The sequence below is a fragment of the Betta splendens genome, chromosome 15 (assembly GCF_900634795.4).
Source record: "Betta splendens chromosome 15, fBetSpl5.4, whole genome shotgun sequence".
In the NCBI taxonomy this organism is placed as follows: Eukaryota; Metazoa; Chordata; class Actinopteri; order Anabantiformes; family Osphronemidae; genus Betta; species Betta splendens.
The window spans coordinates 15137814-15163978 of NC_040895.2; the positions used below are offsets into that span (position 1 = coordinate 15137814).

Below are 26165 nucleotides of genomic sequence, written 5' to 3' on the forward strand. Positions count from 1 at the left end.
GCAAAAAAATATTCACCTGTCTGTTTTTGACCTTTTTAAACTCAAGTCTTTCTAATGTGAACCTATAGGAAATCCACCGGGTTACTTGGCAAACCTGCAAAGCGCGAGCTCAATAACTGATACTCACATAACCTTAATCTGCGTTCCGTTAATTACCCTCTTCATTTTGTTCCTTTCTCTTCATTGTCCCTCCTCTCTCCACTTCACCCCTTTTCACAACATGCTGTTTATCGGCTGCATGTGATCCAGAGAATATGCTTTGTTTCTGACAGAAGTGGGGACGGAGCGGGAGAGGAGCAGGGAGTGGGAGGCTTTGTGAAAAATAGAGACTCAGAGGGGACGCGAGAGGTGTGATTTGGTAATCCTGATGACGCACTGGCACTCAATAGCGTCTATGTGCGTCTCTCTCCGTCCCTGTGCGGTGGTTCAAATCAGCTGCTAATCCACCCCACCGCCGCCACACACACCTCCACCACCAGCAGCACCCAAAGGTACCAGCAGGGCCCGCAGTCGCACGGTCCCTTCAGCAGAGCAGGTGTTTTCCGCGATGTGTTAACGAGCACGGCCTGCTGTCATTTCCGCTTTAAATGGATGTCACAAATAGAACGCGCACGCATACACATGCTGCAGATTCTCCACTCTCGGCGAGCCTAGGTGATCAGAGCTGTTAGTGACAAGTGTGTGTGTGTGTGTGTGTGTCTGTGTGTACATCGGTTTTAGGTGCGTTTATGCATATGCATCTTATTGTGCATATCAAAGACAGGCTGAATTATAAAAAAAGGGGATGAGGAGAACGAACCGCCTGCTTCCTTCTGTGCTGTTTCCTAGCTTCACTTCAGACCCTGTGCTCTCGGCGTTCAGGGAAGGGTACACAAAGTTTCATGCCTGCATTTGTACTCATTGTACTTGTCATCCCACTATGTGTGAATCTGCAAGCGTTTGGACTTTAATCCATGTGTGCGTACATGTCGTTTCCAGTAAGTGTTATCTGCCTCTGTGGTGTGGTAATGTTTGACACTCATGTAATCCTTCAGCGGGTCATCTGATAAAGCTGTTGTGCCACCTTAGAGCCAGGCTGTGCCAGCCAGTTGGGTCACACTCTGCCACCAGCTGCTCAGCAGATGTTGTTATTTGTTGCCGGGGTCTAAGAAGGGTTATTCTCTATGTGTAATCTTATCTCATCTCATGTCATTTCATCTCATCCTGTGTCATCCCTTCTGTCCTTCGCTAGCACACAGTGGTTTGTGTGTGTGCGCGGCAGAGGGGTCACCACCTCGACACCTGCCCATGTATCAGCCAGATGATGTTTCTGGCATAGACATTTAGTGTGTAGTGTTGTGCTGGTAAACATGTTTTGGTCATTTTTTACATGATAATCCGATCTGAATCTGGCAAGCGCTGGGGGACTCGTAGCGATACTGTGTGTCTGTGTGTAAGTACTGCAGTGTGTGTGTGTGTGTGTGTGTGTGTGTGTGTGTGTGTGTGTGTGTGTGAGATTGTTTGGACAGATGAGTGGACAGGCTCTTCTAGGGAATCTCTCTAGGGAATTAAATCTGTATTTAAAATTATGGGCATCATCATTATTGCTACTAATACAGTCCACATATCAGTGTGGGATCATAATCATCCTTAGTCTGAATGTGCTGTTGGCTTCAGCTTCATCGTGATTCTGATTAGGTTTAACTTTTCCACCCTTTCTTCTTCTTCTTCAGGTGAATACATAAAGAATTGGCGGCCGCGTTACTTCCTGTTGAAGACAGACGGCTCTTTCATCGGCTACAAAGAGAAACCTCAGGATGCAGACCTGCCCTACCCCCTAAATAACTTCTCTGTAGCAAGTATGTCACCTGTCAGTGTGCTTTAAATTCTACATTTATTTATACCAGAGTTTTACTGCCACTTATGTAAACACACTAATCCAATAAGACCAGGAGTAACTAATTTAAGTACCTGCATCTTTACAGCCTTATAAACAGTGGTCATCACCGATTCTTACATTTTAAGAGCAAAATGCTGTACATCTTTTGTAATCTGTCTCAGTGTACAAAGGCCTAGGTGTAATTTGGATTGATAATATTAGTATTTTGTAATGCAAAGAATCTGTCTCATGTAAATTTCCCACAGAGCCACGGTGAAGTGGTACATCAGTTTCACTCAGAGTGTCAAAACATCTTGTCAGACATCAGTCCTCACAGCGTTGGTATGTTTTACAGAATGCACTAAGGACTCTAATTAAGCATCTATCAGTATATCATCTGTCTGCACCTGGTTAACAAGCTCCACAGCGTTGTTGACGTGTGCAATTAACCAGCTAATGAGTTAACAAGATTAATTTTAATGTCCCTCAGTCTCACAACTGTCTCCTCCCATTCTTCATACAGTAAAGACACATAACAGGCAGTAACACCTTTTCCAGGTGTTTCAGCTTTTAAATAAATTGGTGGAAATCCTGTGTTTAAAGACATGCATTCAATTTTTAAAGATTTTTTTTTTTGCTCAAAATAATAAAATAAACAAAACTTGTCAAGTCAGCATTAGTGTTAAGGTTATAGCGTTCATCCTCTTTGCTCATGTACTGCAGTAAATGAGCGGAAAAGCTGAACTCTCTCTAACAAATGTTTTTAGCTTAAATGAGACCATCCGTCACGGTGAAGATCAGGGAATAAAATAAATCTATTTTAGTTAGATTAGATTTTTGTTTTGTAATGTGGCATTGTCATGTGCATATGAATCAGAGTAATCAGTCTGGAATTAAGTAAATGCATAGGCGTTGTTAAAGTTACTTAACTATAGAAAATGGCGATATGATCTGATATTTTTGATATTGTTTTTTTCATTATATGATATTTTTAGGATTTTCTGGACTTTTGAGATTTCTGAAAAAAACTGCACTATAGAATATTTTTGTGATTATTTTGATCCGTTTTGTCAGAATCTAGGATCATATATACATAAATACAATATCCCACAGAGCATATGTCTCTTTATAAATTAAAGGGACCATTTTATGCAGTTGTTGAAAGTTGTTGATTATCATTACTTGTTCAATCAGCTCAGGCTGCTGAACATAATTAGATAAGTATCTCTTGGCACAAGGCCTGACACAGCTGTCACTGTATTTACTTGCATAGTATAGTTGTAGTTAATGCGTTATTGTTGTACAGGACTATAGGTTTGAATGTTCTATAGAATGTATGTCACTTAATATATGATTAATATGCGTAATCAAAGGTAACTTGACTAGTGGAGGTGGGAGAGCAGAGAGAAGGTGTGAGATGTATGGGAAAACAAGAAAATTGTGATGAATGGCAGGGTCCAAGCTCATACTTCAGAGAAAACGATAAAGAATGGAACATCAGAAAAGAAAGAGGGGAGCTCAGAAGGGAGGACAAGCACCAGGCGTGAGCGATGGGAGTCGATCCGAGGGGGCAGAGAAGGAGCAAATTGGAGACCCGGGGAGGAGAGAGGAGGAAGCGAGAGGACAGAGATGGAAGGATGATTATGGCGGAAAGCAAGTGATGAGAGCTGGAGAGAGGGATGGAGGGATGGGGGGGCGAGGCTTTGGTGGATAAGGTATGGGCAAGAGCACGGGAAGATGAGGGAGTGGAGGATGAGGCAGCACTGAACAGACAGGGAGGAGGAGATGAAGACGGGATTGAAGAACGAGGAGAAAGGGGAGAGGAAAAGAGTTTGTGAGGAGGACAAGCCAGGCCATACATCCGGCCCCGGCTGCTTGGCACAGCGCTGGCACTGCCACATCTGTTGCCCAAAGCTGGGAGGCCAGGTGGCGTGTGTGTGTGTGTGTGTGTGTGTGTGTGTGTGTGTGTGTGTGTGTGTGTGTGTGTGTGTGTGTGTGTGTGTGTGTGTGTGTGTGTGTGTGTGTGTGTGTGTGTGTGTGTGTGTGTGTTTATCTGTGTGTGCCTGTGTGTGTGTTTATGTGTCTGTGAACAACAGAAGTGGTCAGATGGAACAGAGATGGTACAGGCCTGTTCCCTGCAGAGGGACTCATACATACAAGCCTGTCGCTAACACATGCGCGTACACGCACACTGATGCATGCACTCACATGCACGGACTGAACTGCTAGACACATTTAACAAGTGCCCGCTGCAGCAAACAGCACGGTTTCAGCTAACATTCAAACTTTGGTGTCACTTTTACCTGTGGGTGTGAGTGTTTTCTGACATCACCCGGAGCCTGACCTTGTTTTTCGGCCGGCGCAGCAGGTCCCGCTCACGGGCCAGGTACTGTAGTGAGTTGTTTGTGTGAGCAGAGCAGAGGGAGGAAGAGAGTTCAATGTATATTGAAGCTGCTGTGCGTATGACCTGAGTGGTGTTGTCATTAACCTTCCTGTCTATATTTAGGCCGAGTCGTGACGTGCTGTGCTCCGCCACACTTAAACAGAAAGTAATTCGAAGAAGCAATGGGGGGGGGGGATGGAGGCAGGTGAGAGAATGACAGGAGGAAAAAGGAGAACAGAGGGGAGGAGAACACAGGAGAGGCAAATAGAGGGTGATGTATGCTGAGTGAAGAATTGGGGGAGACGGAGGGACAGAAGATGGATCGTTATGCTCTTTTACATCAGCTCTTGTCCCCAATAACCACAGAGACTGCTGAGGGACAATGAAGATGCATGCCTTCCCACAGCGAGCTCACAGCCCCATCTGGCTATGTGTGCGGACGTTTCTGCGTTTGTGTACTGTATTATGCATTTGTGTAATAATGGCCTACTGTATTGCTCATTTTCACAGAAATGTGTCTCTTCGGATATTCGCCAGATGCGTGTGTGTGCTGCAACACATAATATGCCTTGGCACAGGAAAGCACCTTCGCTTGAGTCACTGGCTGCTGAAGTTATTTCCTATTTTTAAACTCCGAAAATTTAAATACCATCTGTAGGTTTTTTAAAATCAGAACGTTAAGGGCAACGCACATTTTAAACCTACAGTCATTTACAAGTGTTCAAACAAACATATTCAGGCCTGCGTTATTTCCCTGTGAGCTTCAATGTGAGTTTAGGCATCTGCATAAAAGTAAAAAAAACTACATCTGCAAATAAATAATAATAATATAATAAAGAAATAATAAAGAAAATATGTAACAGTAATAACAGAACAAATGACTGAATCATAGAAACAACCAAACAAGGCAGACACCCCTACACTGCAGTTTATTCAGACATCAAACATGGGTTAATTGCACAGAAAACACAGCCCTGTCCCTCTGACTGCCTGTCACAGAATGTCAGCTGATGAAGACGGAGAGGCCCAAGCCAAACACCTTCATCATCCGCTGCCTCCAATGGACCACTGTCATCGAGAGGACCTTTCACGTGGACTCACCTGATGAGAGGTAATGTACGGAGAGTACGTCTTCTGAAGCTGGGCAGTTTTTGGTCACAAAGATGTTTTCCTTGATCGACTGATATCATTTACACCTGTTTAGATATAACTAATGTTATTCAGACTTATTTAAACCTGCGCATGTAGTGACCTTCACCTTAGAGGCTTTAGGTCACTACACCACTGAATGCACTCCTGCTTGTTTTTCTCTCTGGAGCCAATTGAATGAAAAGGTTTTGTTAAACTGTCCAAGGTAAAACATATTCAACATAAACCTTGTTAAGTTGCACTTAACAACTCTGCACATGAAAGAAAAATATTAGAAGATGATCTACAGTTTCAAATCCTTTAAAAAATATATACAGTATCTTTGGTCCAATCATGATCAAGGCAGAGGTGTGTTCTGTATGAGAAGGACTGGACTGCAGAGAGTTTGGGGTTTTACATATACGCGTGCGTGCCTGCGTCTGGCGAAGGAAAGCGAGGGGGTGAGACAGACAGAGTGGAAAGGAGACCTTTCAAGTAGCGTCGGCATAAATTCTCCAGCTGCTCAGTTCCTTTCTGAGGAGCTGAGGTGTTTATCTCCAGAAAATGAACAGCTTTGCCCAGAAGACCACAGATGCTTCTGTGCATCCTTTGAGTCTGTGTCTGTGTGTGTTTTTTATCTGTGTGTGAGTGTTGCAGCTGTCTGTCCAACTTTGTCTGTGATATACGTCGCTTTCTGACAGTTTTGCCGCATTTCAGCGTTAACGCGAACGAACTGTCCGTCTTTCAAATAAAGGCAAATAAATACAACGTTAATGTCCATAAGTGGATGAGTTTTAACTCCAGATGTGGCTTGCATGTGCAACATGTGTGCATCATTATAGTTAAAGTGGGTTGGAAAGGCGTGTGTGTGTGTGTGTGTGTGTGTGTGTGTGTGTGTGTGTGTGTGTGTGTGTGTGTGTGTGTGTGTGTGTGTGTGTGTGTGTGTGTGTGTGTGTGTGTGTTACTGTATCTGCTGTACTGTACCACTGTTGGCACGGCTCCAGCTACCACAGCCCCAGCCGTGAGCAGAGAGGGTGGCACATGCTGGCATGGAGCCCAACTGTAGGCAGGCCCATTATCTCTCATTAGCAAAAAAAACTCATTATACTGTACAAAAAACACTCTAACCAAGAGAGAGAGCATTTATCTGCTGCCTGACCTTGAGAGAGTTCCCACTGCTTTTCATGTAGCTGCACGCACACATGCACCGGCGTCATGGGCGCCCATTGTTGTGGATGGAGCGCAACTTGAGTTTGCCCTTGTTTTGGAGTGTGTAGGGTACGCTCACAAGCCTTTGCAGTAGAAAGGGATTCAGATCTCAAAAACACGCTGCTCTGTTTAGGTTCAGATGAATGTTCCTCCAGATCCCTCAAGGAAACATATGGGCATCTAACTCCAAACAAAACAAAAGACACAGGGGTGATCGTTGGGGAGTCAAACAGGTTTCATTATTTATGATCCTCTCGCGGCTTACGCTACTCTGGGTAAGTGTATTTGAATGTGCATGCATGTAAATCCTTAACCGCTTCTCCCGAGTCCTGAGGATTTCTGAATATTTGAATATCGTTTTTGGTTCACCTCAGTTCGAGCTCGCAAGCGTTGTCTGCTGACACGTAGCCCCTGCATGTGGCACAGGATTAACACTGTTTGAGGGAAGATCAGTGGGGGGGAAGTCAAAGCAGAATTTCTTTCTAAATCCACTCAATATTGTAGAAACAACATATGCACTACTTTCTTTTTAAACTAGTGATTCAGTTACTGTAAATTAACAAAATTCACGACAAGAAGACACTGTTAGTGCCCTAAAAACTGCTCAGTTACGGTTTGTTGTGGTCCGAGTCTTCCTCCTCCGTTTCTGCAGAGCAGAGGGAGGCTTGGTCGTGTGCATGAACCATAATATTCATCATCATTAGATACGTTTAGCGTGTGATGCACGCCCGCTCCCCTGCTCCAAATGAACACGCACGCAGGCACCCACAAAACCGAGCTCCCAGCAGATGTTGAACAGCACTGCTAATGGAAAGTCAATGAGGAGGAACAATGTTAGCAAACAACAATGCATTGTTCCCCGCTATTGCATAGAGGTTCGATTGTGCTCAGAAACTCACGCTCTCGCACACACAGATGCAGACTGATAGGCATTAGTTCAGCTTCATGATCATTGCTCATTTGGTTGATTCTCCAGTTGGCCATGTTTCCTTTCTGTTGAACAAATAGGTGTTTTTGTTAATTGAAAACACTTAAACACCTATGAAGCGTACTAGCCGCCCTACTGGTGAGTAGTTGATATTATGCAGTGGTTTGAACTGACTTCCTGTGTCCTGGAATCCTCTTCTCGCTAGGACACACAAAACTTTGGCAATGGCCTTTATTGATGCGCCACCCTCCCCTGGATGATGAGAAACTTCATCGATACCATTCCCTAACCGCAAAAAAATGTCTTAATGGAGGCTGTATAAATAGATGTGCAGTATTAATGCTGTTGACAGAATTAGAGGATGTGATACAGAGCCTAAACCTTATCTTTCTGAATGTTCCAAACCCAGGGATGAGTGGACGGAGGCCATCCAGATGGTGGCTGACAAGCTGCAGAGACAAGAGGAGGAAAGGATCCAGTGCAGCCCGACCTCCAACATCGACAACCTGGTCGAGGAGGAGATGGACATCTCCACCACACACCACAAACGCAAGGTGAGCATGTGACATTAGACGCACACATACTGGACACAGCTACTGATCAAAGAGTGCAAGCCATCAAACCATCTACATGCACTAAGATGTGACCTATTCAACCTGAAGCTTAGGTGAATCACCTAAACCCGTCTCCTGTTCCCTTCTTCAGACAATGAATGACTTCGACTACCTGAAGCTGCTGGGAAAGGGAACGTTTGGTAAAGTCATTCTTGTTCGAGAAAAGGCCAGTGGGAAATATTACGCCATGAAAATCCTTAAAAAAGAAGTAATCATAGCCAAGGTCAGTCTGGTGCAGAGGGCTCATATCTTAATGTAGCTTATTCTAATGTGCATCACTGTTTGGGGTGTTAAAAACAGTTTGTTTCACATTCTAATACTTCTGAAGAAGATGTAACAAATGGTTTGAACACGTTTCACTGTTCAGTGTCCTTCTATTTAATACTTGCATATTTCTTCACAGGACGAAGTGGCTCACACACTCACAGAGAGCAGAGTACTGAAGAACACCAGACATCCCTTTCTGACTGTAAATACACACACACACACACACACACACACACACACACACACACACACACACACACACACATACAGCTGGCCTCCTAAAGTGTGGCCTTTGAATGAGCTCTCAGACGTTTAGTGGGGTTCGTTCTGGACTGTGCTGGATGTTATGAATAGTCGAACCTCTTGGAGTTCTACAGAAGGACACACACACCTACAAAGCATTGTGTCGTACAGTCCCACACCATATGAGAAAATGTACAGCACATCTGTGCACGTGTGCGTGTCACAAGTTCACACACAGGCGGCGTGTTTGTCGTATTCATAGCTGAGTCTCTTGAGGCTAATTAGGAGTCAGACGGTAAATGGTTGTACACTGACAACCTCATCTGTCGGCTTTACACTCTCTTCTCCGTTTGATGTACACATAGAGTAAAACATTATCTCAGTCCTGTCACACTACCGAGGGACAGACACAGTCATATTTGTTATATATATAAATGTTCACACACACACTGTCATGAGAGCAATTATGGTTCACATCTGAGTTCACCCCTGTCGCACCTGCAGCCGCAACCAGATCCAACCAACTGTTCTTTTGTTTAGCAGCTCAGTCCCTTGAAAGAGAACACACACAAAGTGAATAAGCAAATACAGAACATTCATAAACATTCACCTAATATGACACTGGATGGAATTCAAGAAGTAGTTTTATTTTTAATACTGTAGCTACAATACGTACAGTAATGTGTTAACTGGCAAAAACCAACAATACAGTAAGCTACAAGGTTTGTTTATGTGGTCACAGAGATGTGGGTAAATACATTAGGACACTTTGTTTTACACTACCTTCAGATTCTCAGTCAATAATTAACAGTGTTTCCTATTTCAGTCATTGAAGTATTCATTCCAGACGAAGGACCGCCTTTGTTTCGTCATGGAGTACGTGAACGGAGGAGAGGTAAGAGCAGACACATGTTCTCTTAGAGTGTGGTTGCCCACGTTCGGCTGCTTTGAACAGCCGGTTGAACCGCAGCTCCACCACACTAACTGACAGCGATTAGGCACTGCACCTATCCTGTTACGAAGCCAGTCATGCTTATGGCAAAATGCAGGAGATAATAAAGTATTTCTGCATCATTATTAGTTTCTAAATTTTATACTGTAGTTTCAAATGATATCGTGCGTATATTCGAGACTGCACATGCCTTTAAATTCCATTTCTTCCTGCTAATTCCTGTCAGACAAACGCTTGGTTTGGCCGATCTGGTGCAGACTGTCGTGTAATTGGTGAGCCTGTGACAACGCAGCAAAGGAATGTTTAGAGATGGGAACTAAAGTGGCTGAAGTTTCTGTTCGATTGCTTTCTAACACAGTTAATTTGCCAGCCAACTGGCCTCTCGCTCGCCTCTCGTCTCTATTTTCTGTTCCATCCTTCTCCTGCTTGTGTCTATTTATGAACACACCTATGGGGCAAATACAGCCAGAATGACATTCAGACACAAAATGAGTTTGGATTCCCCCACTTTTCCATTTCTCAGATTTTTAATCGGGCCGTTTTTGCAATCTTGGTTCATTCCCTCAGTGTAGCTGTCACCTGCTCCCCTCTCAGTTAGTTAAGCAGTTCAGCCAGCGCCAGGCCTGAGCAAACACACACACACACACACACACACACACACACACACACACACACACACACAGCAAATTCTTACCTCAACGAACAAATTGTGACCACACATGCCACACCAACGCGTGCGCACACACACAACCCATTACAAACCTGCCACAGTCACAGCTGCCAGTACACTGATGAAGGCCCACCTGTCGTGTTACCCCCTCGCACCACACCCCCACCGCACACACACACTACACAGACACCATTTGACTAAGGTGGTCCGTGAGCATCACTCCAGCGGCCATATGCAAACCTCCCTGAACAATTAATGGGGAGATGTGTGCCCCTTGGCCTCATGGGTAATTTGTACGACTTGACTGGTACTGCGCAGCAGGCTGTTGTCATTTTGGTGCCACATGTGTAGCAGTGTGACAACTTGACAACTGATGGCTAGGGAGAGAGACAGATGAAAGGAATGTGAGGTAGGACTGAGGAGAAACAGGAGGTCAAGCCATTAGGGGAAAAACAGTTGTATACACTTTAAAGTAAAAGTCTGCTTCTTGCCAAAATCAGAGCGAGATGGCTACGACGGAGGCTCAGGGGGCAAGGCCAGTTAGGCCACTAATGAGTGGCACACTGGAGGCAGTTGGGCTGGGAGGTGGGTGGGGGGGCTTGGCGGCGGCGGCGCTCGGCCTGTCTTTAACTAGACTGGTGTATTGATTAAACTCTTGATTTGGCCCCCGCCGCTGAACTGGATGCCAGCACCCTGCCAACCTAGCCCAGAGGGTAACGTGGAAGAGGTATGCGAGTATGTGGCGAGGGGGAGTGCTAGATGAGGCGCCAGCTGCCGCGCGCCTCCATCCGCCCTCCTCTGAGACGCCTCCCCGCCCCCACCCAGCCACCCTCACACACACGAGCCCCCCTCACCCTCCCCTCTGCTATCTATCATCTCAATATGGTGCGGGCAGCCAGTTTGTGTTGTGCTAATTTCCTCCAATAAATCAGTAATTATTGCTGTGCCGTCCCTGCTGTCTCTCTCCCTCTCTCTCCCTTTTACCCTCTCCTCTTCTCTCTTCCTCCCTCCTTTTCCCGCAGCTGTTTTTCCATTTGTCCAGAGAGCGGGTGTTCTCAGAGGAGCGCACACGCTTCTACGGCGCAGAGATCGTCTCAGCTCTTGACTACCTGCATTCAGCCAAGATTGTGTATCGGGACCTCAAGGTAAACAGAAGCAGAGAGGGGAGCCTGGTTGGGGGGCATGAATGAGATCAGACACATATTTCAGAGATGCTGCTTTTAGCCCCCATCTCTTGAGTCGCCGTGTTTTTTGTTTTTCCATCCAGGAGGATGTTGAGTGGCTCAGGATGTGTAGTAATTAAAAAGAGGGACAGGTACACGCTCACATCGACATAAAGCAGTAAAGGAGCGCGGCAGGCAGAGTGGGAGGAAGGTGCTGATGCCACAGAGGTAGAGAGGTAGATGGCTCTGTCTGAGCGTCTGCCTAGCAGCCTTGGCCCCATCTCTGCTCACAGCAGCCAAGAAAACAGAAAGGAGAGAAAGCAGACAGAGCGCAAGAAAAACATTTCAGCCATTAAAATTAAAAGGTTGAGTGGCTCCACTACATGCCTGAAGTTTATTTCCCTGCTCTGCATCTGTGAACCTGAATGTACACACTGCCACTATGTGGCTGAAACAATGAGGTTTTCACCTGTCAGCCGCTCCTCTCCTCCTCAGAGGCGTAAAACCTCGACTCAGCAGCACAAAGAGTTTAATCTTAACAAAACACTCAAGTACGTGTGTAAGTGGATGAAAATAAGGTGTGACTGAAATCATCCGCCTGAAAGCTTCTTCTGATGAATTGAAATGTTCTGTCACAACTGCAGTGTTTGCCTTTTCATTTACACATGTCTTCGATTCCACTGGTGAGAGTTAAATTGTGGGAATTCTTCCGTGTCTTCTTTGTCTTTTAGTTGGAAAACCTCATGTTGGACAAGGACGGTCACATCAAGATCACGGACTTCGGCCTCTGCAAGGAGGGCATCACAGACGCTGCTACCATGAAAACCTTCTGTGGTACCCCAGAGTACCTCGCCCCCGAGGTAGCGCTGTGTTTTCTAATGTGCTGAAATAAGGCACGGAAGGATAAACATTAACAAGTCTAAATCAGCTTTGTGGATTCGTCCTGATCACTGAATTTAGCGTGTTTAAACATGGGATGCTTTGGTATGTGCATTAGAATTATTTTGCTTTCACGCTAAGTGTGTCGGATTTGTGAGTTTGAGTTCTCATAAGTTGCTTTTATCAATAGATACATGACAGAAATCTCAGCTAAATTGTGTGAACATAGCAGATTGACGGAGGCTTTGTAGTACATAAAAGCATCTGCGGCATCCACAGGCGGCCTGTCATTAGGCAGCGTTTCTGCACCACTCAGGGTTCCACCAGGACGGCCCCTGTGAACCGCACAGCTCCTGTTTATCGCCGCATACGCGTGCACGGGTAGTTTCTGGAGCGACCTTCGCGAGGCTTCCTCCTGACTGCTGCAGGCTGCGAATCCCTCCTCAAACACTGTAGCTCTGAGCGTTGTGCTGTAGGTCAGTGGTGGTGATTACACTGGGAGCTGTGAACACACTGGATGAGGACAGAGGACGGTAAACGGGTTCTCTCCTTACCCACGATTCTTCTGCATTTAGCAACTTCCTTCTTTGTGGGAATTTAAATATGTAGATTGTAAACTGCAGGCGAGTGTTTTCCATATCAGGGTGAACCGTAAATATGCAGCGCATTCGTATGAATGAGGGCGTTTGCAAAAGCGGCAAAGGCCACGGAACAGGACTCGCGCGCGGCCACGTTCCTGTAATAGTTGTGCCGGTGCCGCCGTCGCCTGTCCAGCGATCGGCGCTGCCTCTCTCGAAGGCCAGCAGATCAACTGGCGAGAGCGTAGCAGGACTGTGGGTGGTGCAGTCGGAGCGATGGAGATGAAGGCAGGATGGGGAGAGGCAGAGTGTATATCCCACTTGAAAAAGTATGGAGGACAATTTGGCCCAGCATTTTGTGCTTTTTTTTTCTTCTTCTTCTTTTTTTTTAGAGTCCCTTCCTTTGCGTGCCAAAAGCTCATTGGAGGCTGTTGGTTATTTTTCACAGGATGTGCGTCTGTGTGCGCTTGTGTGTGTGCGTGCGTGTGTGCCGTGTGTGATTGCAGTAGAAAGTGCGGGCTAAAGTGAGGCAGATGGCGGCAGATGGGCGAGGTTGGAGGAAGGTGCTCGGAAAAAACCTGGAAATCTACACCAGCGCCGCCGCCGCCGCCATTCGCCCGCCCGCACGCTCTGCTCGCCCGCCCGCCGCCCGCCCGCGTGTAAAAATAACACAGTTTGCTTGGAGCCAAGTTACAGAGATGCAAAGTAGCCGGGATTAAAAAGAGAAAGGGGGAGGTGGGGGTTAGACACAGAAGAAGATGAGAAGGGAGAGGAAATATTTCAGGGTTACGGGAGTGGAATCCAGACATTTGAGTGTGTGTCAGTGGAGAAAGGGCAGATGAGAGAGACGTGCGGCGCGAGCGGCGTCAGGCGGAGGATTCTTCGCCACACGTGTAAAGCAGAAGATCGTCTCCGCATTGTTTTCTTCGTGGATCCTCAAAAAGCAAATGTGAGATTAGCGAACAATGAGCGGTGTAAGGTTCCTGTAAAGTGAGGGAACGGGATCAAAGAAAACACATGGGCCGTGTGTTTTCTCTGTTTTCTCATATTTTTGTGTTTGACACATTTCCTTGTGACTGTTTTTTGTTGAAAGTGTTGAGGGGGATGGATTTCTTCCATTTATTTGTGTGTGTGTGTGTGTGTGTGTGTTTGCGTGTTGTATATGATGAGCATTGTGTTATTTTTTATTATTTTTCCTGTGAATGTTTCATAAACATATCACAGCAAAACATGTCAGAACCCAGCAGGTTTCCTACTAGAGCGAAGGCCTGTTTGACAACATCAACATGTGCCTGTACGTCCACTGCAGCACATGAGGTGTGTGTTTGTGTCCCGTTGTGTACATGTGGCCAAAGACCTGGTCCTCCTCCCTGAAGACTGATCTGAATCACTTCTCCTCTCTCTGTTGCTTCTTGAGTTTTGTCCTATTTATGTGTCCCATGTCTAAAACATATACACATACTGTAGCCACACATGTTACACACACACACACACACACACACACACACACACACACACACACACATACACACACTCGCTCTGCCTCCATGCCTGAGGCTGTGGGGCAGCATTCTGGCTCTGTGTGGATTAATCTGCTCCCTGCCTGCGACCGAGCTGCCACCACTTTTTTGGTCCCAGGGCACACAGACACACACAACCTCTTATGTGTACACACACACACACACAGTACATACACATGTCTGACTGGACAGCTTGAATTTTCATACATTTCTGTACCTTTATAGTACAAAGTCACACATCTCTGCAGAGCGTCACTGAAAACAGCCGTGTGAGCTGCTCTGAATTTCATAAACCCCACACTGTGTGTGTGTGTGTGTGTGTGTGTGTGTGTGTGTGTGTGTGTGTGTGTGTGTGTGTGTGTGTGTGTGTGTGTGTGTGTGTGTGTGTGTGTGTGTGTGTGTGTGTGTGTGTGTGTGTGTGTGTGTGTGTGTCCCTCTTCAAGCTGCAGGGACTGAAACAACACTAAACATCTCCTAGTTTGCCTCACTCTCAAAACTTTATGAATTTGATGAGGATAGATAAATATTCCATCTGCTGTGTGTGTGTGAATGAGTGTGTGTTCGTCTGACAGTCTCCCAGCAGTCTAAGCCAGTGTTATCCCTCCAGCCGTACAAATCAATAGTATATCTGGAGCTGGCGGCACGATTTGTTCCCCCAGCTCTTCTCTGCAGCTGCCAACAGGGTGACCAGCTTAATGCACACACACATTCACACATAAAATAGCACTTCCAACTCTCTTATTCACTTCCACGCATGTTGACTTGTACACAGTGAAGCAGCCGCCTGCATCATTAGCAGTTTAGTGTTGAGTGTGTGAGCTCCGGCAGTTAATGACCAGCTTTCTGTGCTATTGAGCTGCTGTGGAAATTCACAGGCGGCTTTCTGGTGATTTCTCACACCTGGTGTCAACACACTGACATTTAGCATGATTTACAGCATTCAAACACAGAACCTCACCTGAACCTTCATCTACTTATTAAGGTGAAATACTAGGAGAATGAGGCTTTGGAGTCTCCTTCTGCAGCCGTCCTCAGATGGATGGATGTGTGGGCTCTGAGCTAACACTGAATACCTATTAGTGACTAAAACAAGAATTCATCTGCTCTTTACTGAGACGTGCTCCTCTTTTTAATGACTATGAAGCAGTTAATAGGTTGTTTGTTGATGGCATCACCTTCATTATACAGTGGCAGGCTGATTTATTAGAACTACTTTCAGAATCCTGCAGCAGTCTAAGCTATTTATGTATTTATGACACCTGTGCTTTAGTGTCTGCTGCTGCCACTCGTTTGCTTCCCAGCGTGCGGCATGTATTGAAATGCTGTATATGGAGTTCTGTCATGCAATGCTTTTAATAGTTGAGTCAAAAACCTGTTTATGCGTGAATATGTGTGTGAATGTTTGCATGTCGTGTCCATTATTAACACAGTGAGATGTTATTATTGGCGACATGTACTGTATAACATATGCTGCCTCCCTTCCTGTTTGTCTGTCTGTCTGTCTGTCTGTCTGTCTGTCTGTCTGTCTGTCTGTCTGCCTGCCTGTCTGTCTGTCTGTCTGTCTGTCTGTCTGACTGTATAAGCACATATCGCGTAGATATGTAGACATATTATGCTGCCGTGAGCCTCAGCTGCACCTGAAATACTGCTCCTTCCTCACCTTCCAGAGATTAGCCACCGGGTACATGAGGTGATGAAAGCAAAAGCACAAGCGAGGGAAGACATGATTAGAACGTAGGAGGCAGGATAAGACGAGCTGGAGAGGACGGTGTGAGGAGAGCGGGCAGCTCATATGCGCTTTGATAGGGCACCGTCTTATTTCACAGTCGCTGGCTGTACCTGCGCTCGCCAGCTCGGAGCCTGGACTGGCCCTCACCTGTGTTTTGGGCTGTTCTGCCTCTAGCATCCAGGGACATTTCTGTCTGCCCATGCCAGTGTAGTGTCAGCGTGCCAGTTATTACTGGCAGGGACCACAGGAGGCATCTGGTGGGCCACGCCAATACACTGACTCCTTTACTGTAACAGGAGCCTCTGAAGGCCTGCCATCCCATGATGTTTGCCTCTGCATGTGCGCCTGTGTGGGGGTTGGGGGGGGGCATCACATGCAGGCTATGGTCTGAAAACCCCGTCTTCTCTCTCCCCAGGTCCTGGAAGACAACGACTACGGCCGGGCGGTCGACTGGTGGGGTTTGGGCGTGGTGACATACGAGATGATGTGCGGGCGACTGCCCTTCTACAACCAGGACCACGAGAAGCTGTTCGAGCTCATCCTCATGGAAGACATCAAGCTGCCGCGCACGCTGTCCTCCGACGCCAAGTCTCTGCTGTCCGGCCTCCTCATCAAAGACCCGAATAAACGGTGGGGCTCGGTGCGGTCTGGACTGAAGCAGAGACGCGTGCTCAGCATTAGGTTCAAACTGTTTGTTTGTCCTCTCTCCTTCAGACTCGGTGGAGGACCAGATGACGCTAAAGAAATAATGAGACACACGTTCTTCTCTGGTGTTGAATGGCAGGATGTCTATGATAAAAAGGTGATCACGCGTAAAAGTCACACGACTTTTAATTGTGCGGAGAAATGTAGGATCAAATGAAAGTGCAGCATTCGAATACACATAATTATATATTTCCAATTAATTTTCCCAGAGGTTCAAGGTGAAGTAATGAACACGTGTCGCTGCCATGCTCGCGTGTGGAGGTGTGACCTTTCACCCTACAGCGCTGCTGCTCTATGCATGTGTTTAAACAGCACCACTGGGTGTGAGTGGGTCCCGTGGGACCGTGTTGCTCCGTGTTTGCTGATCACTGTTTTGATCACGCCTTTTCCTTTCCTCTTTGTTTTATTTTTTCTGTCTCTTCTTCATATCCTCCTCTCCTTTCCTTGACTGTCTCCTCTGCTCTCCCTCTCTCCTCCATCCTTTTGTTCCTGTACCTCTCTTATATTTTGACTCTTCTTAATTTCTGACTTTCTTTTTCAGTCCCTCTGTCTCCTTTCTCGTTTTTCTGTGGCTTCCTTTCATTTTCTTCACTCTGCTAGTTTTTCTGTACCATTAACTCCTCTCCTTCCCATCGTTTCTTTTTTAATTTTTTCTCTCCTACCTGTCTACATTTGCTCTGTGATGGAAACCCATAGGCCTGCTGCTCCAGTGGCCGTATGCAGAGCTGGTGTTGGATTCTGCCATCCCATCAGTCAGTCAATCTAACCTGCCTTTCTTTCCTCCTCACCTGTTTGTTCTAGCTGGTTCCTCCCTTCAAGCCTCAGGTGACGTCAGAGACAGACACCAGATACTTTGATGAGGAGTTCACAGCCCAGACCATCACCATCACTCCACCAGAGAAATGTGAGTGTCCTCTGTCTCCACCTCTTTATCACACAAAGGTGCTGACACTAAATGTGTATGTTGAGCCATAGAGAGTGAGTAAATAATACTACTACTACTAATAATAATAATAATAAATAATTGTAATATTATTCATCAGTGGACCATCTTTTTTTCAAGTGAGACATTTTCAAATTAAATGAACTGGAGAACAAATATTCAAAGCTGTTGCTCCAAAGTGCTGTTGTGTGTTTATTCAAGTGTCTCGTAATAGTCCTCGGGCCACACGCAGCACTTCACAGGCTTTTGAGATAAAGATACCAGTTTCAAAATGTTCAGCGCTGAATTATGCATGAGCGGAACCGACGTGTTTCTCTGTGCTAATGTGAGGTTCCACTTGTTTTGTAGGTCGCGCATCAGTTAGTTAGCAGGAGACTGGCACATCAAAGACACACTCGCTAATCGAATCGTGTTTTGTTTAGATCAACATTACAACACAAACACAATGCTGTGTTGTGATGTTTGATTATCCTCGGAGTTAAATCCACCCAACACATTAAGATTTGCCTTTTTTGTTTCTTCCACAAAGGTAAAAACAAATATTAAGAGTGAATAATCATTACCCACCGCTTTCCTTTTCTCAGTTGACGAGGACGGGATGGACTGTCTAGACAACGAGAGAAGACCACACTTCCCACAGTTCTCCTACTCTGCCAGTGGACGGGAATAGACTATCCATCACAGCCGCGGTCTAAGGTCACCACTGTGGGACAAACGGACCCATAGCTTTGGACTGACCCAAAACCACACTGACTCGGAGGATTTGCTCTTCTCCACCTTTCCTCCTCTTCCTCTCTTTTTCACCTCTCCAGGCCGCGTCTCCTTTTTTATTTTTGTGAATGCCTTTCTAGAAGGAACCTCCAGACCAAATTTCCCTCTAATCCAGCACTGCGACCCTGTGGTGTGACGTGATCAGTTACTGTGTAATGTCCCTTTAATGTCAGGAGCGTTGCCTGTGGCCTGCTGTGCTTTGTCATGCCTTGATCCTGCCAAACTTAGAAAATAAGCACCTCTGAACAGCTGATGCTTTTTTAAACAGATGTTTCTGTGACTTTTCTGTGTGAAGGAGAAACAGCATTTTAAGTGAGTGAACTCGAAACTGCCGTCACTGGTTGTATCTCAGGCTCTTGCAAACAGACGGAGAGTCTGATGCAGAGTGACACTGGGGTCTGATTTCAAATCCTCAAGTAATTCTGGGGTTGATTGAGGCTGCCTGGTACTGATAAACAGCAAACAGAATCTTACACAGCTCATGTTATCAACGCAGGATTTGACTCAGGTTTTGCTCAGTGCAATTCATTCTTGTTGTTGCTGCTATTTTAACCACATTACACAGGTACTAGTGCTACGACTAAAACCCGGTGCTACACTACTAGCTTAAAGCTGCAGGCCGTCACACAGGCGCCAGCCACACATCAGCCACCTGTGTTGACGTCTGTGCTTGAACAGCTGCAGAACAGGTGTTGCTATAACGTGTAATGTACAGCTCCACATCAACTCAGTAGTTTAGGATGATGGGATGTCAAGTTTGTGTGTGTGAGGTCCTATAATCGGTTTGTGTTTAAGATCGCACCTCAAAGCACAGCAGCCCAGAAGGCTGAAGCGCCCCAACTATGAGCTTTACTACATTTCCCATAATGCAGTGCAAGGTGGTCGCTTTATTCATCACTGCAGAGGTGAAAATGAGAGAAACGCTGAAAGTTTTTCTTTCTTTCCCTTCGTTTTAGTCTCTTCTGCCCAAAGGGAAATCAAAACTATAACGGTACTTTGTGTTGAAGAAAAGCTTTACTGTGACATATTGTTATCATGGCTTTGGGAACCACACGACTGTACCTCTCTTTGTGCTTCACCACAGAGGTGGAACAAGAAGAATAGAGAATAGAGAGCGCGAGTTCAGGTGGAAAGCTCCGAAAATGATACGGTATGAAATATTTATAATGTGATCCTTTATAACATATTGATATGAGTGAGGTTTATGAGGAGGTATGCATCAGCAATGATGGGTTTACATCACAGCAATGGCTAGAATGTATAAGTTAATTTATTGTTCTACTCTTCAGTTTTATATTTAACTTTTTATATTGTCATTGCATTATTATAGCCAAAAATAGATTTTTCCTAGGCCTGAGAGGAAGAAGGCACCTCAAGAAACAAAAATGGCTCAAAGAATGTAGGAGGGAAAGCTCCTGCTTCCTGCTCCATTGTTTATTTTTATGTTTTTGTATTGTTTTGTGACCAAAATGTGACGACAGAGAGGTGACGGGACGCGTTAAAGAAACGGTTCACTATGAGCTTCACGATAACTTCAATTAGAATTGATTTAATCACCTTTCCTATGTTTACTAGGAAGCCTGACCACATTAATCAGATTGATGCTGTGTGTGAAGGCTGAGGCAGAGTTCACACAAGAACGAGGAAGTTGAAGTTGAGCGGATAGGACTGAATGTAAAGGGATGAGGGAGGAAAAGGCCGATGCTGAAGTGTGTTACTGTTTACGGTACAGTAAGTGTGTCGACATAAAGTACATGAGGAAGTTGAAAGAGAGCTATGAGGATATTTATATGGATAGAAACGTTCTAAATGTGAGTTTAAGGCTAGTTTCTGCACTCTGCCGTCTTTGAGGTGTAACTGCCCTTCCTCGTCACGTCTTCCAGTCTAAACAACATCATCAAAAATCCCCCCCAAGTTTTGTCTTCAAATGCCGAGTAAGCCTTACGGTTCCGCTCAGAAAAAGAACGTTCACTTTGAAATCCAGCACCTCACCGTCACAATTAAAAAGAACATCTCAAGCGCATCAAAAAACATTTATCACGTGGAAGACGTCTACTTCAGTATCTGGCTTACGAGCACCGGGGGATGTGCTCTCATTACGTACAAAACTGTATTCCACTATATTTATTTGAATGTTTCTATCATTGATGATAACTTGAATTTCTTTCTGTTTAATTTATGTCATTTTGTTTGAGCATAGCAGTAAAGGTGTGTAGTCATGTTTCACTGCAGTTTAAGTCTTCATAGACTGTTCGTTTCTTTTCTATACAGATCTTGTATAAGACACATCACCTGTTTTTACACTGCTCCACACACTTTCCTCTTGCACAACCATTAAATTGCTATTAGCTAGCAAAGCTGCTTCATGGCACAAAGTTGAAAAGGATGGCGTTGGCTTGCATGCTGTAGTCCTCCGTCCGCACCACCAGTCCCGAGTCAAAGTGGCTCGAAAAACTCGTATGAAAAGTACTTCTGTGATCGATTGAGCCTGTCTGGCGCAGCTGAAGCTGCCGAATAGTTCAAAATGAGTACAAATCCCACCCAGCTGGCACCTTCGACAGGCTCAAGCAAACACGCCGAAGTATTTGGAAGGATTTCAGCTTTGATTTGACCCAGGTCTGTGAGCGACTGAGGAGTTCTAGCTGTATGTGCACGCTTAACGCCAAAATCATTAGAAACCAGAGTTCATAAAATACTGCTTTGTAGCTTTGGCCACAGCACTTTCACATCCATCACTTTTTATATGATTCAGAAGAATCTGATTCAGCTCTGCTTTAAAGGAAGAGTTTTAGCTTTTTTATGTTTTTAAGAAAATGAGGATTTTTAAAGTACACACCCCCTCCACGTACAGCCACTAGTTCTGATGTTGCTCTGATATCTAGACTTGGCAGGACCTGGCTGATTGTGTCCCACATGCCAGAGACGAGTCAGCGCTACCACTGCAGGTTTGGCTGTGAATCAGGCTCGGTGGAAATTTTCAGCAAAACGGTCAGTGTTTATGAACTATAAAAAAGAAAACTCCAAAGATGTCGCTGATTCCTACTCTTTATTTAAAACGTTTTTGGTTACGTGACCCTCAGCTGGAGCCAGTAGTGAGGTCAGAGGTCATAAAAGGTGGCATCTAGTCATCGTCCGTATCAACGCAGATTCAGTTAAACGTATCTGGTGGCACGTGTCGGCAGTTTAACCGACATTGTGATTGTCAGTAATAAACAAACATTCTTGAACTGAATGTGCGAAGTCAGTTGGAGCCTCCTTCCAGCTTCCGTGGTGCCCTCCACCGGTGTGAGTCCACATCCATATCTGACACTGCTCGGACAGTGTTCACTCCTAAAGCTGCTGCTGTTTGTACTGTACATCTATCACACCACAGATCTGGCTCCAGTAGCATTTGAATAATATGTAAAGTCCTCACAAAGACCTTAGCTGCTCTGTATTGATCCTGTTCGGTCCTAATGAACCAACGGCGTCAGCCAAGAATCACACACCGCGCTCCGCCTGGCATTTAATGGATATAATAAGTAAACGGCTCGAGTGTTTGGAAGGATTTCTGAAAGTGTTTGATCTCATGTCAGCAACAGAATCCTTCCCTCTCCTCCCTGTGGTACTAGTCTACTATCATCATGAGTATTCACATGAACAAGCATGAGATGCATTTATTTATGACCTGCAAATGTACAAATATTACAGAGTGTAACTGAGTTTTAACTTCATGCCCATCTACTGTAGCGTTACAGCTGTGTGAGTCATTTCTGGACAGGTCCTCATCCGTTTTCAGAGCAGGCCGCGCTTCCCTGGAGTCAGCTCTGCTGTACAGCACGTCAGTAGAGCGGAGCTGATGTTGACTCTGGGACAGTGTTTGGGGAAACTCAGCAGATCCAGGAAGATTCACAGAAAAAACGATTAAACAGCCTTCTCTGTCCCTCATGCTGTCTGGATGCAGTGGTGTTGGCTAGTGATGCCGCGAGGATGTGAAAACAACGAATTACCATCAACACGAAGCTGTTTTTTTACTCTGTACATCCTTAGTATTTTTACACATAAAATGTATATGATAGGGATGCACATTATTTTCCTTCTTACAGACAGCTTCAATAAAGCACTATGTCAATCTGTCGTCACGCTGTCGCCTTTTTGTTGGCTTCAACACAATTCACAAGAATATTAATGACTAATGAATAACATTTTTACATGAACGTGAAGTTGATACTTCTTCACTGATTTTATTAAATGAGTAAAAAGTACCAAAGGTACGAAGTGTAAAATGAATCAATGCTCAGAATAATGATCAAATGGATCATTCATTCATAACAATATTACTGAATATTGCAAATGAATGAGTTAAGTAAAAAAATGAATGAGCTAAAAGAGATGCAGCAAGTAAGAGGCTGTTGTGTTTTCCAGGTGACCGTGCGCTCGTCCAAGCAGCGGTGATGGATGCAGGCAGGACGGACTCACGTGGACAGTGCATCAAGGCGTCTTGTGGTGGGGAGCTGGGGAAACAAACAGCGTTCAGTACAACGTCAGTGTGAAGGCTGGACACATCAACATCTGTGATGATGAATCACCGCAGAACAGACAGACAACATGTTTTTCCAGCAAATCCAGAACCAGACAGGCTCATTAGTCATGAGGGGACAAATGTCTTCTTATTGATTTTATTTTAGTGAAATGACAGCTATAACATGCTCCTGGAGAGAAAAGAGACCATCACTAATTCATTTAGGAGCGGAGCGGTGAGTCACACACACACACGGGTGAGTCACACACTCACCCGTGTGTGTGTGTGTGTGTGTGTGTGTGTGTGTGTGTGTGTGTGTGTCTACCTCGACGCGTAGGTTCTGCATCTCCTCCGTGAGTGTGTTTCTCTCCTGCATCAGCTGGTTCTGTTTGGCCAGCAGCTCACACACCTGCTGGGCGCTGCTCTGACAGTGACGGTCCAACTGCTGCAGCCTGCAACACACACACGCAGTGTTGACTGAAAGAGTGTTCGAGGAACATGCCCTCCTGGCTGATATAAAACCAAATGTTGTAAATATTGAAAGAACTCGATCCACAAAGACATTTTAATATCACTGACTTTGTGTTGATCAAATAATCAACAGCGTTTACACAGATATGACATCTGAGTGTGTTCTCTCCTTCTAGTCAAGCAGGTGATGCGGGAGCAGAGAGGAGAGACGTGGATACGGACGCCTCGAAACAACAATGAACGTAACACAACAGCACGTTTGTGTCGACATCCAAAAAGCCTGGTGAGGAAGTTATGAAGAAGCGTGTTCATCGTTTCTAGGACGTCCCAATTAGCGTGTCCCCAGTGACACGGTCGCTCCTGGGACAAAGAACTCTTTCAGTGCTTTGTGTGTGTGTGTGTGTGTGTGTGTGTGTGTGTGTGTGTGTGTTTCCAGCTGGGCTTCAGGGGGAAGCAGCTTTGAACAGTGTGTGTGGAGGTGAAGATATTTCCCACCAGCCTGTTATTTCACCCGTTCATTCAGCCGCCCCCCCCCCCTCCTCCCATTGGAGCACTAACCTCATTCACACACACAGGACACTGTCAGCACTTGAATCCATATTTGCATATTCAACCAGCAATCTTGTATTTATCCCGATTCCTGTGACACATGCACATATTTTAGGGACGCTTGCTAGAAGATTTGTTTCTATTCTGAAACTAAACCCGACTTAAACCAGATCCTTTAAGACAGGTCTCTGCTCAGACATCTTAGATTTTAAAGTGAGATAAGATGGAGATAATTATTCAATAATCCCATTGAGGCTTGGGCCACAACAGATAAAGACTTTCTGTCTTTTTTTCTAATCTTTCCGCGACAATTAGGATTTCTTTCAACTTGAAACATCACAAATTAAAAACTGACATATTCACCGTCTTTCGTGTTGTCGTCACGGTTTTGACATCTTAAGACAAGTAAGGCAGGAATAACGAGGCCTCAGGGCAGCGCGACCCAGCGAGAGGTGGGGGGGGGGGGGTGCAGACAGATGCCCCTGCCCTGCTGGTCATGTTGGCAGAGGCAGCGCTGCCTGTGAGACAGACGGGGAGGGCGAACATCCCAGTCTGCTCCCTGCTCCCTGTCCTCTCCACTTTCTCCTCTTCATTATGGGCTCGGCCCCGTTTCATTAGGAACCTGTGACTCAGTCTTTCCACCCATCTGCAGCGCAGCCTCTATGGCTCTTCTCCCCCTCTCCATCCTGTCGGAGGACCCGCTGGGTGTTTAAGCTCAGACCCTGAGGCTCCGTCCAGTCCTGGAGGCCGAGGGCTTTAACTGCCCCCCCCCCTCGCCTGGTGTTCCTGCAGCCGGCTGCCAAGCTGTCCTGACCAGCCGCCCCCTCGCTCTCTCTCTCCCTCTCTCTCCTCCCACGCCATCATGCAGTAAGACGCAGCGGGGCGCTGCCATCTCGCACGCGTGCAGATCGAACGCATGGAGGAGATATCGAGAACCTAAAGGTCAGAGACAGGGCCTGTTGTTCTGAAGCTGTAAATGTTTGATGAGGGAAGTGTTGTGAATGTGAGCGAGGGCCTGTAGGATGAAACTGATCTGAGTCACATGGAGAAAATGCCAAACTTTACCCAGTCACAACCTCTGGTCTTCATGCATGTACGCGTCCTAAACATCCTACAGTCTGAGTTCACACAGACAGGCCTGAAGGTCAGTACAGGTTATTAACCAGGACCCAGATCACCTACTGCTGATCTGGATACTGTGACTCTAGAAAGAAGCCATATTATAAGTCACTACTCTGAGGTGAAGCATAACCTGCTGACAGAGAAAGCTCATTCTGACCTACAGTAATGATAATGTTCACACACTAAGGGGTAAATATTTAGCACACAGGTTAGCATTAGGCTACACAGAGCGTGAACCCTTGGGTAATTTATAACAATCCTTCATCATGTTAGCGTTTACAAATGAGACAAATTCCTGCAGTTGTTTTCAAACACTGCAGCAAAATGCCAACAGGCGTTCAGATGCACCAGTCTGCCAGTAAATCAGCCGGCCAGGTCGTGGCCCGAGATGTTTAAAGCATTAAAGCAGCTGCAGGTTTATGTAATGTGGTGAGTAAAGCTCTGACCCTGGTGTGTGTACCCGCACACACACACACACACACACACACACACACACACACACACACACACACACACACACACACACACACACACACACACACACACACACACACACACACACACACGGCAGGCGCTCAGTTTGTCTAACCAGAGAGCCGCCAACCTCTGGCCTTCTAATAAAACACACACACACACACGCACACACAGACACACACGCACACACACACACTAATCCAGCTCCGGTCTCACCTTGCATACCCCGTCTCAGAGGGATGTGTGTGTGCTTGTGATTAAGGTAGCGCTCCTTCCAGCAGCTAAAGCAGCAAATCCAATAACTGGCCTCCATCGACTGGCACATTCATTAATTAGGGCTTAATACGGCTTAATGCCCGAGCACTGGCCTAACTAACCCCCCGCCCCCGCCCACACACACACGCACACACACACAGGCTTCCTCTGCCTGATCTGAACCTAGCGAGCGCAGGAGGGAGTCGGGGCGCGTTCACAGGTAGAGGCATAACTCAAGGTTTCGACGTTGAGG

At 45.8% G+C, this 26165-nt stretch overlaps 2 protein-coding genes across 14 annotated transcripts in view; one reads left to right on the plus strand and one right to left on the minus strand.

The window, feature by feature from the left end:
- The window catches only part of akt3a (v-akt murine thymoma viral oncogene homolog 3a), a 40085-nt gene extending 17428 nt beyond the window's left edge, over positions 1-22657 (plus strand). For 3 of the 9 annotated variants that reach the window (XM_029127283.3, XM_029127285.3, XM_029127284.3), the window contains exons 3-14: positions 1713-1838; positions 5241-5352; positions 7916-8060; positions 8212-8343; positions 8524-8589; positions 9457-9525; positions 11275-11397; positions 12147-12275; positions 16537-16751; positions 16836-16923; positions 17628-17730; positions 18354-22657. In XM_029127283.3, coding sequence (XP_028983116.1) covers positions 1713-1838; positions 5241-5352; positions 7916-8060; positions 8212-8343; positions 8524-8589; positions 9457-9525; positions 11275-11397; positions 12147-12275; positions 16537-16751; positions 16836-16923; positions 17628-17730; positions 18354-18439 — 1394 coding nt within the window. In that variant the 3' untranslated portion in view covers positions 18440-22657. Of the gene's footprint in view, positions 1-309; positions 492-1712; positions 1839-2124; positions 2201-5240; positions 5353-7915; positions 8061-8211; positions 8344-8523; positions 8590-9456; positions 9526-11274; positions 11398-12146; positions 12276-16536; positions 16752-16835; positions 16924-17627; positions 17731-18353 lie in introns of those variants that run through there. The other 6 variants (XR_008692626.1, XM_029127290.3, XR_008692625.1 and 3 more) reach the window with 6 other exon arrangements.
- sdccag8 (SHH signaling and ciliogenesis regulator sdccag8) overlaps positions 22179-26165 on the minus strand; it is a 31454-nt gene continuing 27467 nt past the window's right edge. For all 5 annotated transcript variants that reach the window (XM_055502708.1, XM_041074061.2, XM_041074060.2 and 2 more), the window contains exons 17-18: positions 23367-23493; positions 22179-23033 (exon numbers count right to left, since the gene is read on the minus strand). In XM_055502708.1, coding sequence (XP_055358683.1) covers positions 22995-23033; positions 23367-23493 — 166 coding nt within the window. In that variant the 3' untranslated portion in view covers positions 22179-22994. The remainder of the gene's footprint in view (positions 23034-23366; positions 23494-26165) is intronic.